This window comes from Nerophis lumbriciformis, linkage group LG28, assembly GCF_033978685.3.
Source record: "Nerophis lumbriciformis linkage group LG28, RoL_Nlum_v2.1, whole genome shotgun sequence".
Taxonomy (NCBI): domain Eukaryota; kingdom Metazoa; phylum Chordata; class Actinopteri; order Syngnathiformes; family Syngnathidae; genus Nerophis; species Nerophis lumbriciformis.
Genome location: NC_084575.2, coordinates 17,560,752 through 17,575,583, shown reverse-complemented (window position 1 = coordinate 17,575,583; position 14,832 = coordinate 17,560,752). Strand labels below are relative to the sequence as shown.

General features: G+C 44.0%; 1 protein-coding gene across 1 annotated transcript; it reads left to right on the top strand.

Annotated features, from left to right (window-relative positions):
• The first annotated feature begins 2,733 nt into the window (after window positions 1-2,733).
• Window positions 2,734-3,698, top strand: LOC140680194 (uncharacterized). Its single transcript, XM_072916623.1, has 2 exons — window positions 2,734-3,380; window positions 3,463-3,698. The coding sequence occupies exons 1-2, from the start codon at window positions 2,735-2,737 to the stop codon at window positions 3,558-3,560; spliced, it is 744 nt and encodes a 247-aa protein (XP_072772724.1). The 5' UTR covers window position 2,734; the 3' UTR covers window positions 3,561-3,698.
• Window positions 3,699-14,832: the final 11,134 nt, after the last annotated feature.

Sequence of the window (14,832 nt, the reverse complement as noted above, 5' to 3'; positions counted from 1 at the left end):
TTATGCTCTGAGATCCAACGATCAGCTGTTGCTCTCTGTCCTTTTTTCTCACACAGAACTGGGGAAAAACTTTTGTCTACGCAGCTCCCTGTGCTTGGAACACGCTGCAAAGAGACTGGAAGCTGACTGAGTTGTTATCGTCAAATGCTTTTAAATCCAATCTGAGAGCATTTAAAGCTGCCTCATTTATCCGTAAATGTTTTACTAGATTTCCATCCTGTCCTTTTAATCTGTAATGTAATTGTCAATGTAATTTTATGGGTAACTTTGAACTCCCTTGAAAAATATGTTTTTAATCTCAATGGGATTTTTTTTTTCTTGGTTAAATAAAAGTTAAATAAATTAGGACAAGCAACGTGGTTAACATTTTTTAATGTGATAGTATGACCAGAAAGTTACTGTATTTTTCGGACTATAAGGCGCACTTAAAATCCTTTCATTTTCTCAAAACTCAAGGGTGCGCCTAATGTACGGAATCATTTTGGTTGTGCTTACCGACCTCGAAGCTATTTTATTTGGTACATGGTGAAATGATAAGTGTGACCGGTAGATGGCAGTCAAACATAAGAGATACGTGCAGACTGCAATATGATGGCAGTCACACATAAGAGATACGTGTAGACTGCAATATTACTCAAGTAAACAACACCAAAATGACATGATATCTGTTACGGCTCAGGCTCCTGCCAACGCCGCTCATCCGTCTGTGCGCACCTCGGGACACGCCCACTGGTGCGCACATCCAGGGACGCGCCGCGCGCGTCTCCGCCCTGCTGCAGCCACCAGCTGCAATCACTCGCTGGCAATCTGCACACCTGCGACTGATCAGAGCGAGATCAATAAAGGACCAGTGGACCCAAGGATCGTCGCGGGAACTTAGCTTTCTCATGGTGTACCGTAAGCCTTATGCGCTCTTACTATATTCGTGTTTCCTCTCCGTGCCTTGATTTGTCCCTTGTCTTCTCCCGTGTCCCCGCAGTACCCTCCGTCGCCTGCGTCTCAATTTCCCCTGGATCTCCCTCTGGACTCCGACTGCTTCCTTCGTTCCTCGACCTCTTGCTCGCCCCTGGATTCTGACGCCTCGCTCTCGCCCCGGATCAGCTGCCTGCCCCCTGGACTTCCGCGTATCTCGTTCAACACGTTGGTAACACTCACTTCAGTTAAATTCTACACATAGTCTTACACCATTCCCTTTTGTATTCTAGTTCACACTCCATTTCCTTGGTTTAGTAATATTGTTTATTATTATTTATATATATATATATATGTTGACTATATATATATAATAAATAATTGTATATACCGCCCCCTGGTGTCTGTTTGCCGTCACCCCCTCTCAGTAAACACAACAGTAAGTTCCCGCCAAAATTATTAAAGGACCTGACGGCACAGTTCCTTAGCCCCGCCCCCAGTGACTTTAGTTCCGCCCCCTGTGATTTTTTTTTCTTTTCTTTTTTTTCTGCCTCTTGCCCCATTCACCATGTCTTTTTCTTTTTTTCGCTCCACACCGGAGGAGTTTTCTTGTCCTGCCAAACTGTCATGGAAAGGCATGTTTAGCAGTGATGTGAGCAAGGAGGAATTTACCCGTCGCCTGGACACCCTCCTCCCACCCATAGTGACTGTTCCTCAGCCAGAGAGAAGCGTCTGGCATCCGCTTTCGGAGAGGGGGGGTAGTACTGGTGGCTGTGCTGATGGGGTGGCGCAGCTGCACCAAGACAGGCTACCCTCTGCCAGACAAATTCCATCTGTCTTCCGTTTTTCCCAGCCGCAGCCACCAGCCCCCTGGCTAGCCCCTGAGCTAGCACCAGTCCCTCGGCTAGCGTCCGAGCTAGCATCACTCCCTCGGCTAGCTTCCGAGCTAGCATCACTCCCTCGGCTAGCGTCCGAGCTAGCATCACTCCCTCGGCTAGCGTCCGAGCTAGCACCACTCCCTCGGCTAGCGTCCGAGCTAGCACCACTCCCTCGGCTAGCGTCCGAGCTAGCACCAGTCCCTCGGCTAGCGTCCGAGCTAGCACCAGTCCCTCGGCTAGCGTCCGAGCTAGCACCAGTCCCTCGGCTAGCGTCCGAGCTAGCACCTGTCCCTCGGCTAGCGTCCGAGCTAGCACCAGCCCCTCGGCTAGCGTCCGAGCTAGCACCAGCCCCTCGGCTAGCGTCCGAGCTAGCACCAGCCCCTCGGCTAGCGTCCGAGCTAGCACCAGCCCCTCGGCTAGCGTCCGAGCTAGCACCAGCCCCTCGGCTAGCGTCCGAGCTAGCACCAACCCCTCGGCTAGTCTCCGAGCTAGCACCAGCTCCCAGGCTGGCCCCCACGTCTCCACCAGCTCCCAGGCTGGCCCCCACGTCTCCACCAGCTCCCAGGCTGGCCTCGACCTCAGCACCTCGGCCTGCTCCGCCGACTCCAGCACCTCGGCCTGCTCCGCCGACTCCAGCACCTCGGCCTGCTCCGCCGACTCCAGCACCTCGGCCTGCTCCGCCGACTCCAGCACCTCGGCCTGCTCCGCCGACTCCAGCACCTTGGCCAGCTCCTCAGCTGCCCTCCTCGTCTCCGGCTTTGACGTCCGCTGCTTGCACGCCTTTGACGTCTGCCGCTTCCACGGCGCCGATGACGTCTGCCGCTTCCACGGCGCCGATGACGTCTGCCGCTTCCACGCCGCCGATGACGTCTGCCGCTTCCACGCCGCCGATGACGTCTGCCGCTTCCACGCCGCCGATGACGTCTGCCGCTTCCACGCCGCCGATGACGTCTGCCGCTTCCACGCCGCCGATGACGTCTGCCGCTTCCACGCCGCCGATGACGTCTGCCGCTTCCACGCCGCCGATGACGTCTTCCTCCACGCCTGCCTCGCCGATGACGTCTTCCTCCACGCCTGCCTCGCCGATGACGTCTTCCTCCACACCGCCGCCGATGTCATATCCTCGTTTCCGGCGAGACGCACCATGGCGCCAATCACGTCCGTCTTCCCGACGGCCAAGATGGTGGCCGTCCCTTGGTCGCCGGCTTCAGCGGCGTTCTTCTCGCCGCCGCCATCAGACTCGTCCTCGGTGGATTCGGGGACACTGGGGCCGGCGACCCACCACCAGTTCTCCCCTCCACCCTCCCTTGTTTCGTGAGTATGTTGGACATCTGGAATCTGTCCATAGGGGGGGGATACTGTTACGGCTCAGGCTCCTGCCAACGCCGCTCATCCGTCTGTGCGCACCTCGGGACACGCCCACTGGTGCGCACATCCAGGGACGCGCCGCGCGCGTCTCCGCCCTGCTGCAGCCACCAGCTGCAATCACTCGCTGGCAATCTGCACACCTGCGACTGATCAGAGCGAGATCAATAAAGGACCAGTGGACCCAAGGATCGTCGCGGGAACTTAGCTTTCTCATGGTGTACCGTAAGCCTTATGCGCTCTTACTATATTCGTGTTTCCTCTCCGTGCCTTGATTTGTCCCTTGTCTTCTCCCGTGTCCCCGCAGTACCCTCCGTCGCCTGCGTCTCAATTTCCCCTGGATCTCCCTCTGGACTCCGACTGCTTCCTTCGTTCCTCGACCTCTTGCTCGCCCCTGGATTCTGACGCCTCGCTCTCGCCCCGGATCAGCTGCCTGCCCCCTGGACTTCCGCGTATCTCGTTCAACACGTTGGTAACACTCACTTCAGTTAAATTCTACACATAGTCTTACACCATTCCCTTTTGTATTCTAGTTCACACTCCATTTCCTTGGTTTAGTAATATTGTTTATTATTATTTATATATATATATATATGTTGACTATATATATATAATAAATAATTGTATATACCGCCCCCTGGTGTCTGTTTGCCGTCACCCCCTCTCAGTAAACACAACAATATCTGGCGTTTTGTTTCTCAATATTATGCAAAAGCAACTTTTCTTACCTTCTGGTACCTGCTGCTCTGCATTTGGGATCTGCATAAGTCCTGACGATTTGCATGCGTCTGCCTTTGTAGTTCGTGGCGACACCGTAGTCAATAAGCTTCTTCTTTTTATTTATCTTCTTGTTATGGGACATTCATTCTCCGCTGTTGCCATTTCTAATATAAAGTAGTGTAAAGTTCTTACTTATATCTGTCAGTTAACTCGCCATGAAAGCGCTAAAACATACCTGTGTAGTGAGTTTACATTATTCACCCAAGGAACTTTAGTTATTAGAGAGTTCCGGTCGGATAGTTTTTCACGGCACACATTTCCGGCGTTGTTATTGCACTTGTGAGCCACGGATGATGAGATGCTGCTTCGTTATTGATTTAAGTAAAGTCTGAATGTTATTAAAACAGTTAGCTCCATCTTTTGACACTTCTTCCACCCCCGTCCTTGCACTCTACACCGCTACAGCAAAGATGACGGGGAGAAGACGCTGCCGAAGGTATCTTATTTTATTTTTTGTCATAAAAAAATACAATCATGTGTGCTTACGGACTGTATCCCTGCAGACAGTATTGATCTATATTAATATATAATGTAGGAACCAGAAATATTAATAATAGAAAGAAACAACCCTTTTGTGCGAATGAGTGTGAATGAGAATGGGGGAGGGAGGTTTTTTGGGTTGGTGTACTAATTGTAAGTGTATCTTGTGTTTTTTATGTTGATTTATTTAAAAAAATAAATAAATAAATAAATAAATAAATAAAAAATATATATATATATATTTTTTTTTTTTTTTTTTTTTTTTTTTTTAATTTCTTGTGCCAATCGATCCACGGACCGGTACCCAGCCACGGCCCGGTGGTCGAGGACCACTGATGTAGACCACAAGGAAGTGTTTTCAATTTAAAAATATATAATAATATGACCCCTTTTATGCGCCCTATAATCCGGTGCGTCTTATATATGAAAATAGACCTGACTCAACCCGCTCATCGGCAGTGCGCCTTATAATCCGGTGCACCCTATGGTCCGGAAAATACGGTATATAACATAAAACTCAGGTTTTATGATGGGCACATTTTCATGCCCCTACAAATGATTACATTTTACTTGGTTTATTATGAGAAAAATTATTTATTTGATAGCCAACCGAGACATATTTTCTTTTCTTTTGTGTACAGTATTCAAATGGAACATCCAGAGGAGACAATAACTCGTGACAACTGCCAATATCCACGCTATAGTAGCATCTCCTTTAGCACTAAGGCTTTTGGAGATTAATTGTCTGTGAAATTTGAATTCTTGCGGTGACACTTACATGCACTTTCATAGCAGCGATATGTTTGCAAATGTGATTTAGCACTGTACCTCCCACCAGCTATATCATTACACTAAGAAATAGATGTTCCGTCAATTGAAATAATGAGGTAGTCTTATAGAAAAACTGTTTTTTTTAATATCAATAATAGCGGGTTGTAATCATATCTTTGTACAAAAGAAAGTAACATTTGCAGTATGTTGACATACACACAATTAATCATGCTTGTTTGCTTAGTGTTGGACTTACACATGTGCATGAAATTTGCATTGTAATAACACTTTTTATTCATAATGATATTCAGGTATCTTATATCCATAATTATTCCCAATAAATATGTAAACACTTTAAAAAAAAAATCCCAAGGCCCTGTAATATCTCTTCTGTTTATTCTCCATTCATGGTTTCATTATATGTGTCTTCTAACTTGTAAAATGACTAGCCTGCATTAATGCATACTGTATATACAGTTCCTGTAAAACATAAAAAATTGTGTCTGCTAAAGGTTGCTTCTTGTTTGGATGTGTAGAGAAACTGGTGCACTGGCACCTGTTATAAATAGTTAATGTCATATGAATGTGCTGCAATATAAGTTTATAGCCTTATATCCCGAAGACATGTTCTTGGGTACTGCGATGTTAACAACGATATATGATCTGGTAAAAAAAAAAAAAAAATGTGCACAGGCCAAGAAGAACAACAAAAAATAGATTACAGAAGAGTAGCAATATAATTCAAATGTCATACTTCCTGTCCCGCTCTACCGCATTCTTGCGATAAAAATAGATCTTTGCGTATTTGCTGAGAGTGAATTCGTCATGGCAACCTGTCCACAGTGACCACTTTTGCTGTTTCCCTTAAGTAATATTATTACATGTGTATTACATTTTAAAAAGCCATACATTTATATACTGCTTGTCTAATTAGTGAAACAGGTGAGCTGGAGCCTATCACAGTTGGCTTCAGGCGAGTGTCGGGTTACGTCCTGGACTGTTAGCCAGTCAGCCACAGGTCAGACCAACAACCATTCACACCTACGGACATTTTAGAGTCTCCAATGAATCTAACATGCATGTTTTTGAACTGTGTGGCACAGATGGTAGAGCGGCCGGGCTAGCAACTTGATGGTTCCAGGTTTGATTCCAGCTTCCAGCTCATTAGCTGTTTATGTGTAACATGCATTTTAGTTGTAGTTTTCATGACTAAATTTGTAGACGTTGATGTCACGGACCGGGCCATTCATCAATAAGCCCCGCGGAGCGCACCTCGGGACACGCCCACGGCCGCTCATCTCCTGCACGCGGCACTCCGGCGGCTGCAATCTATCAGCACTCAGCACACCTGGAGATGATGATCAGACCTGCCTTTATAAGCCTGCTCAACCTGCTATGCCGCGCCAGAACGTAACCATGTGTTCGTGTACCGTAAGCGATCATTCAGCTCTATGCAACCTTGCTCTCTTTCTGTGTTGTCTTCCCCGTGTTTTTGATTGTCTCGTGTCCTCCTTGTCGCTCCAACCGCAGACCTCCGTTTCCGCGTTGACGAGCTGTGTGTCTCGTCATTCCTTGTTCCTCTGCTTCCCGGACTGCCTCTTGGATCTCGACCTCCCGCTTGGACACGGACATCCTACGCCCCGCTATAACCCCTGACTTCCTAACACTCAGCAAGTAATACCCACACATAGTCACACACCACACACTCTTGGATTTTTGTCACACACCATTCTCTAGTTTATTAATATTATTGTTTCTTTATTATGTAAAAATCACAAGACTACTTCATCTCTACAGGCCTGTTTCATGAGGGGTTCTCTCAATCATCAGGAGATTTTAATAGAAGCATTCACATACCTTGGTTTATATAGGGCACAGAACGGGTAGGTACAGGCAGGCATAGGGGCGTGGTGATTGGCTCATGTGTTACCTAGGAGGTGTTTCCGTCTGTGACGGCATACTGATACAATTTCGCTGCGCTTGTTGAGGGATGACATGTCTGGGCGGTATATAATAAACAGTTTCTCTTTTAAGCATAGGTTGCATCTTTTATTACCACTGTTGTAAGGTGTGCTGGATGCAAGAATTTGCCATGGTATTGAGTATTCAACATTATTGTCTTTGAGGTTCCAAATGTGCTTGCTCAGTTCTGTAGTATTCCGCAGGCTTTGGTTCCTGAAAGAAGCCTTGTGATTGTTCCATCTGGCTTTGAACTCTCCCTCGGTTAATCCTACATACGTGTCAGCAAGCACATTTGGAACCTCAAAGACAATAATGTTGAATACTCAATAACATGGCAAATTCTTGCATCCAGCACACCTTACAACAGTGGTAATAAAAGATGCAACCTATCCTTAAAAGAGAAACTGTTTATTATATACCGCCCAGACCTGTCATCCCTCAACAAGCGCAGCGAAATTGTATCAGCATGCCGTCACAGACGGAAACACCTCCTAGGTAACACATGAGCCAATCACCACGCCCCTACGCTTGCCTGTACCTACCCGTTCTGTGCCCTATATAAACCATGGTATGTGAATGCTTCTATTAAAATCTCCTGATGATTGAGGGAACCCCTCATGAAACAAGCCTGTAGAGATGAAGTAGTCTTGTGATTTTTTTCCCCACACATACATATATTGCGCTCTACCACGGTATTGAGCACTATTCTTTTGGATAATCTAATTAAGACATATATATATATATATATATATATATATATATATATATATATATATATATATACATATATATATATATATATATATATATATATATATATATATATATATATATATATATATATATGTGTATGTATATATATATATATATATATATATATATATATATATATATATATATATACATATATATATATATATATATATATATATATATATATATATATATATATATATATATATATATATATCGGGCATCTGGTCAGGATCAATCAATCATCAATCAATCTTTATTTATATAGCCCTAAATCACAAGTGTCTCAAAGGGCTGCACAAGCCACAACGACATCCTCGGTACAAAGCCCACATACGGGCAAGGAAAAACTCACCCCAGTGGGACGTCGATGTGAATGACTATGAGAAACCTTGGAGAGGACCGCATATGTGGGTAACCCTCCCCCTCTAGGGGAGACCGAAAGCAATGGATGTCGAGTGGGTCTGACATAATATTGTGAGAGTCCAGTCCATAGTGGATCCAACATAATAGTAAGAGTCCAGTCCATAGTGGGGCCAGCAGGACACCATCCCGAGCGGAGACGGGTCAGCAGCGTAGAGATGTTCCCAGCCGATGCACAGGCGAGCGGTCCACCCCGGGTCCCGACTCTGGACAGCCAGCACTTCATCCATGGCCACCGGACCTGTGCCCCCCCCCCCTCAAGGAAAAGGGGAGCAGAGGAGAAAAGAAAAGAAACGGCAGATCAACTGGTCTAACAGGGGGGCTATTTAAAGGCTAGAGTATACAAATGAGTTTTAAGATGGTACTTAAATGCTTCTACTGAGGTAGCATCTCTAATTGTTACCGGGAGGGCATTCCATAGTACTGGAGCCCCAATAGAAAACGCTCTATAGCCCGCAGACTTTTTTTGGGCTCTGGGAATCACTAATAAGCCGGAGTTCTTTGAACGCAGATTTCTTGCCGGGACATATGGTACAATGCAATCGACAAGATAGGACGGAGGTAGACCGTGTAGTATTTTATACGTAAGTAGTAAAACCTTAAAGTCACATCTTAAGTGCACAGGAAGCCAGTGCAGGTGAGCCAGTATAGGCGTAATATGATCAAACTTTCTTGTTCTTGTCAAAAGTCTAGCAGCCGCATTTTGTACCAACTGTAATTTTTTAATGCTAGACATAGGGAGACCCGAAAATAATACGTTACAGTAGTCGAGACGAGACTCAACGAACGCATGAATAATGATCTCAGCGTTGCTAGTGGATAAAATAGAACGAATTTTAGCGATATTACGGAGATGGAAGAAGGCCGTTTTAGTAACACTCTTAATGTGTGATTCAAACGAGAGAGTTGGGTCGAAGATAGGATGCCACCCGAACGCCTCCCTAGGGAGGTGTTTAGGGCACGTCCGACCGGTAGGAGGCCGCGGGGAAGACCCAGGACACGTTGGGAAGACTATGTCTCCCGGCTGGCCTGGGAACGCCTCGGGGTCCCACAGGAAGAGCTGGACAAAGTGGCTGGGGAGAGGGAAGTCTGGGCTTCCCTGCTTAGGCTCCTGCCCCCGCGACCCGACCTCGGATAAGCGGAAGAAGATGGATGGATGGATATATATATATATATATATATATATATATATATATATATATATATATATATATATATATATATATATATATATACAATTTCGCTGCGCTTGTTGAGGCATGACAGGTCTGGACGGTTATTATTTACCGTCCAGACCTGTCATCCCTCAACAAGCGCAGCGAAATTGTAACAGCATGCCGCCACAGACGGAAACACCTCCTAGGTAACACATGAGCCAATCACCACGCCCCTAGGCCAGCCTGTACCCACCCACTCTGTGCCCTATATAATCCATGGTATGTGAATGCTCTCATTAAAATCTCCTGATGATTGAGGGAACCCCCCCTCATGAAACAGGCCTGTAGAGATGAAATAGTCTTGTGATTTTTTTCCCCACACATACATATATATATATATATATATATATATATATATATATATATATATATATATATATATATATATATATATATATATATAATGAATCATAGAGCTATACCACGCCTCCTTGTTGTTTGTGCCGTCTACTCCCCCCCCCCGTACATAACAGTTGAAATCGCAATGCAATATCACTAAAGCATGCATATCAGTAGCATATATATGGAACTGCCAGAGTAAATTAACATCAAGCTAGCGCATTTTGAAAAATTTTAGTCTGACTTTACGTTTTTAGGCATACTTGCTTTGTTGGCATGGAAAAGTGCCACATTATCTATAGGCAGTTTGGTGTGTGCTGCTTGAGTGATTCTTTCCTCGCCAAGTGTTTGAGCCGGTGTTTAGTTTGCAACCAGAAAGGTATCAAAATATGGCAGCATTTTATTTTTTCACGTGAATAATACGTGAGCATTATACATTCACCATGTATGATAATTTTGCAGTTGAAAAAGAAACACTTTGTGTGATAGTGAAGTAGCAAAGTGCTGATCTCGTCATTCCATTCTGCATCTACACTAAGCTGGTTTGTAATCCGGCATCTTATTTGTAATCAAAAAAATTTGTGTCAGGACATATGATCACGAGCAGGCCCATTAGCTGCTCCTATAGAGAGTTGTAAATGTAATGACTCGTCATTATTTTATTTCCTACTTCATTATTAATCTCTTGCTTGGCAGCTGTTGTCGGGCGTTGACTTTTTTTTTTCAGAATGACTGGTTTTATTATGTTTGTTACGACTATGAAACACACACCTTGTTCTTGTCTCCTTTCAAATGCTCAACACAGGGACAAAGTGTTGAGTCAAAGTGTCCAACATTTAAAAAATTATACTATACATATTTTGATATTGTGTCTAATGTGGACTCACACCCAGGTTGTGTGTGAGTGTGTTGGCTTGCCGACCGAAGAAAACATTTGGATTGTTATGTCCATGTAAATACCGGTAGTGCTCACCTGTGTTACACCCAACACACACACTAAAAAATACTAGGTTATTTTGCTAACCAAATTTATGAGTTGCTAGTGTTGGGTTACATTTTGGAGTTATTATTATGAATAGTGTTGCGTCAGACCAGTCTTCCTCTCTGGGAATAAAAGTCACTGATCAATCCCAAATTCTTTCGGATGACATAAATGTTGAGTAAGAAGGATCATCAAGACAGAATAGGAATATTACCAAGTTTTACTAAAGCTTTAGGAGACCAGTCTTACAGTGCGTTAATAGCAGCATCAAGAAGCGGTCTAAAAATCAAACGGGAAGAGACAGCTTATTGAATACGAAAACAGCCCCCACCCGGCCCAGAAAGGAATACAACCTCATTGTTCTAATGCAGATACAGTAAAAAGGGGTTAGATCATACTCCCAATACACATTCCAACGCCTTCAAGGTAAGGCACAGAGTTTACTTGCGGACATAACATTCAAGCACAAAGTGTACACATGGGAAAATATTAGCTGCTCTAAACATGACTATGAATAAATAAATAACTCTTAAAAATATATATAAATATATTTAAGTCCCATCTTAAAACTCATTTGTATACTGTAGTCTTTAAATAGACCCCCCTTTTAGACCAGTTGATCTGCCGTTTCTTTTCTTTTCTCCTCTGCTCCCCTCTCCCTTGTGGAGGGGGGGGGGACAGGTCCGGTGGCCATGGATGAAGTGCTGGCTGTCCAGAGTCGGGACCCGGGGTGTATCGGTTGGGAAAATCTCTGCGCTGCTGACCCGTCTCCGCTCGGGATGGTTTCCTGCTGGCCCCACTATGGACTGGACTCTTACTATTATGTTAAATCCACTATGGACTGGACTCTCACAATACTATTTCAGACCCATTTGACATCCATTGCATTCGGTCTCCCCTAGAGGTGGGGGGGTTACCCACATATGCGGTCCTCTCCAAGGTTTCTCATAGTCATTCACATCGACGTCCCACTGGGGTGAGTTTTTCCTTGCCCTTATGTGGTCTCTGTACCGAGGATGTCGTTGTGGCTTGTGCAGCCCTTTGAGACACTTGTGATTTAGGGCTATATAAATAAACATTGATTGATTGATTGATATGCATTCTCCACAATAGCAATCTATTTTTTGGGGGGTTATAAGGGTATTATTATAACTAAATTTCTGGGTTTTTTTTCAAAATTATGACCCATTTTTGGGTTGTTTTTCAACGAGTAACGCATTTTTAGACCAGTTGATCTGCCGTTTCTTTTCTTTTCTCCTCTGCTCCCCTCTCCCTTGTGGAGGGGGGGGGGGGGGGGGGACAGGTCCGGTGGCCATGGATGAAGTGCTGGCTGTCCAGAGTCGGGACCCGGGGTGTATCGGTTGGGAACATCTCTGCGCTGCTGACCCGTCTCCGCTCGGGATGGTTTCCTGCTGGCCCCACTATGGACTGGACTCTTACTATTATGTTAAATCCACTATGGACTGGACTCTCACAATACTATTTCAGACCCATTTGACATCCATTGCATTCGGTCTCCCCTAGAGGTGGGGGGGTTACCCACATATGCGGTCCTCTCCAAGGTTTCTCATAGTCATTCACATCGACGTCCCACTGGGGTGAGTTTTTCCTTGCCCTTATGTGGTCTCTGTACCGAGGATGTCGTTGTGGCTTGTGCAGCCCTTTGAGACACTTGTGATTTAGGGCTATATAAATAAACATTGATTGATTGATTGATATGCATTCTCCACAATAGCAATCTATTTTTTGGGGGGTTATAAGGGTATTATTATAACTAAATTTCTGGGTTTTTTTTCAAAATTATGACCCATTTTTGGGTTGTTTTTCAACGAGTAACGCATTTTTGGGTAAAAGGCTTTTTTTTTTAATTAAAAAGTTGGATTAATCTCATTAACATTGTTTAAAATCACCCAACATTGAGTTAGCATAACTCAACTTTTGGGTTAAATAATTCAACCCAATAGTTTGGTGGGAAATAACCCAACATTGAGTTATCATAACTCAACTTTTTGGTCAAATAATTCAACGCAAAAGTTGGGTTGAAAAAATTAACCCAAAATGTTGAGTTAAAATTGTCCTTTTCCGAACCAGCAGTTGGGTTAAAAAAATGGGTTATTTTTTAACGCCGCATTTTCTAGTGTGCAAGTTAAGGCTGTAGCTTTGGTTAAGCTATTTTTGAAGAAGAAGTAAATCCTCACTAGATGAGGTGTAATGATAAAGTTGTGGGGTATGATCCCCTGTGCTCAGTCCTAATATGGCAATACCTGCCCCCTCAACACCCTCCGAGTCGTCAGCGAACACAGCTAGGGCTTTACTCCCTTTATTACCTTGGCAGCCTGTTTAATTTCCAGAGCATTTGGGTGTGCTACGGTATAACTTTACACTGGTGGGTGTCACCACTGAGTCGTTGATGGTGATGCTGAGAGACACTCATGGATTCATCTCTTCAATCAGTGAGTTTAATGGAACGTTCCGATGATCGTGTGCGTCTCTTGTCTTTCAAGGTGTAATATTTTGTACCTCAGATTTACTCCGTGTTCCGCTGGGGGAACACATCGCATTGTTTTTAATCAGGATTTTTATTTTAATTGCGCTCTAATTAATTCCTAACGGCAAGCAGGAGTGAGCACTGCGCTGTTTTACTGTACTCATGTGCTGAACACACAGTGGCAGTCATTATGGTCATCATAAGCCCATGCATTCATTTTCGCACCCAAAAGTGAACATTTACTCAATGTTTACATATTTTAATTAGTTATTAAAAATCAATTAATTAAAATCTGTAATTAATTTATTTAATTAGTCCAGGGACAAGCGGTAGAAAATGGATGGATATTTTTATTCTCACTTCAACCTGATATATTTTCATTTAAATGCATTAAAGTATAATAAAGATACACATGTAATAAAACAAAAACAAGGCCTTATACAGAAATGTATTGTTTTTACCAGACTTAAATACATACAGTCTGTTTTATTTATCAAAATAAAATATAGAGCAGTGGTTCTTAACCTGGGTTCGATCGAACCCTAGGGGTTCGGTGAGTCGGTCTCAGGGGTTCGGAGACTCATCGTGTAAATAAAAACTTCTCCCTATCACCGTGTTATGTATACCCCCAAACAATGTTCCCTTTAATTCTCCATCTGATTTGCAGGTGTGTAAATGTTAGAATAATTATGTATACGTTCTCACACAACTCTTATGCTTAAAGGCTGTTGCTATAGTTATTATCAATTGTGCTGAAGTTGTACTTTTCTATCTGTGCAAAGGCACAACTTGTAATCTTGCTTTGCGAGTTGTCTCGTGTCAGCAGTTTGTTTCCAGACCCTGCCTGCTGACAGCCAAGGACGGACATCGAGTACCTCAACGCAGATAAAACAGAGACAGGGCGAAATCACGAGTCTCAGCACATTTCCATTCTGAATAATCATGTATTGTGTCTACTGGGGCTGCTTGCATTACCCCTCCCTTCAGAAGCAGCCTCAGTGATGTTAACTAGGGACCTCCCGAATAAATAGAGGAGCACGTGGGACTGTACCTTAGAGCGTAGGGTGAAACTGTAACTGAGTGTACAGCCCAATACGTCCCTCCTCATGAGTAAAATTCAACTCTGTCTCTGCTTCATTCCTTTCTTCTTGTCTTGTGTAATAGATAGTTCGGTGTTTGAACCTGACAGTAATTTGTTGTGAGTTCATGCACTGTGTTGGTTTTGTTCTTGGAACAAGGTGATGTTCATGCACGGTTCATTTTGTGCACCAGTAAAACAACATATAAGTTTGTCTTGAATTAAAAATGTTTTATATAATAATATTTTTTACTAAAGAAGGGTTCGGTGAATGCGCATTTGAAACTGGTGGGGTTCGGTACCTCCAACAAGGTTAAGAACCACTGATATAGAGTCTATATAAAGTGCTGAAGTAAAACAACAAATATTTAGGGATAATCCGATTCGGGATTTATGCTGCCGGC

Excerpts from the sequence above, each read along its gene's own strand:
- LOC140680194 (XM_072916623.1), top strand. The coding sequence starts at position 2,735 with ATGACGTCTGCCGCTTCCACGCCGCCGATGACGTCTGCCGCTTCCACG. Across the intron at positions 3,381-3,462 it reads TAGCTTTCTCATGGTGTACC|TACCCTCCGTCGCCTGCGTC; the intron begins GTAAGCCTTATG and ends GTGTCCCCGCAG.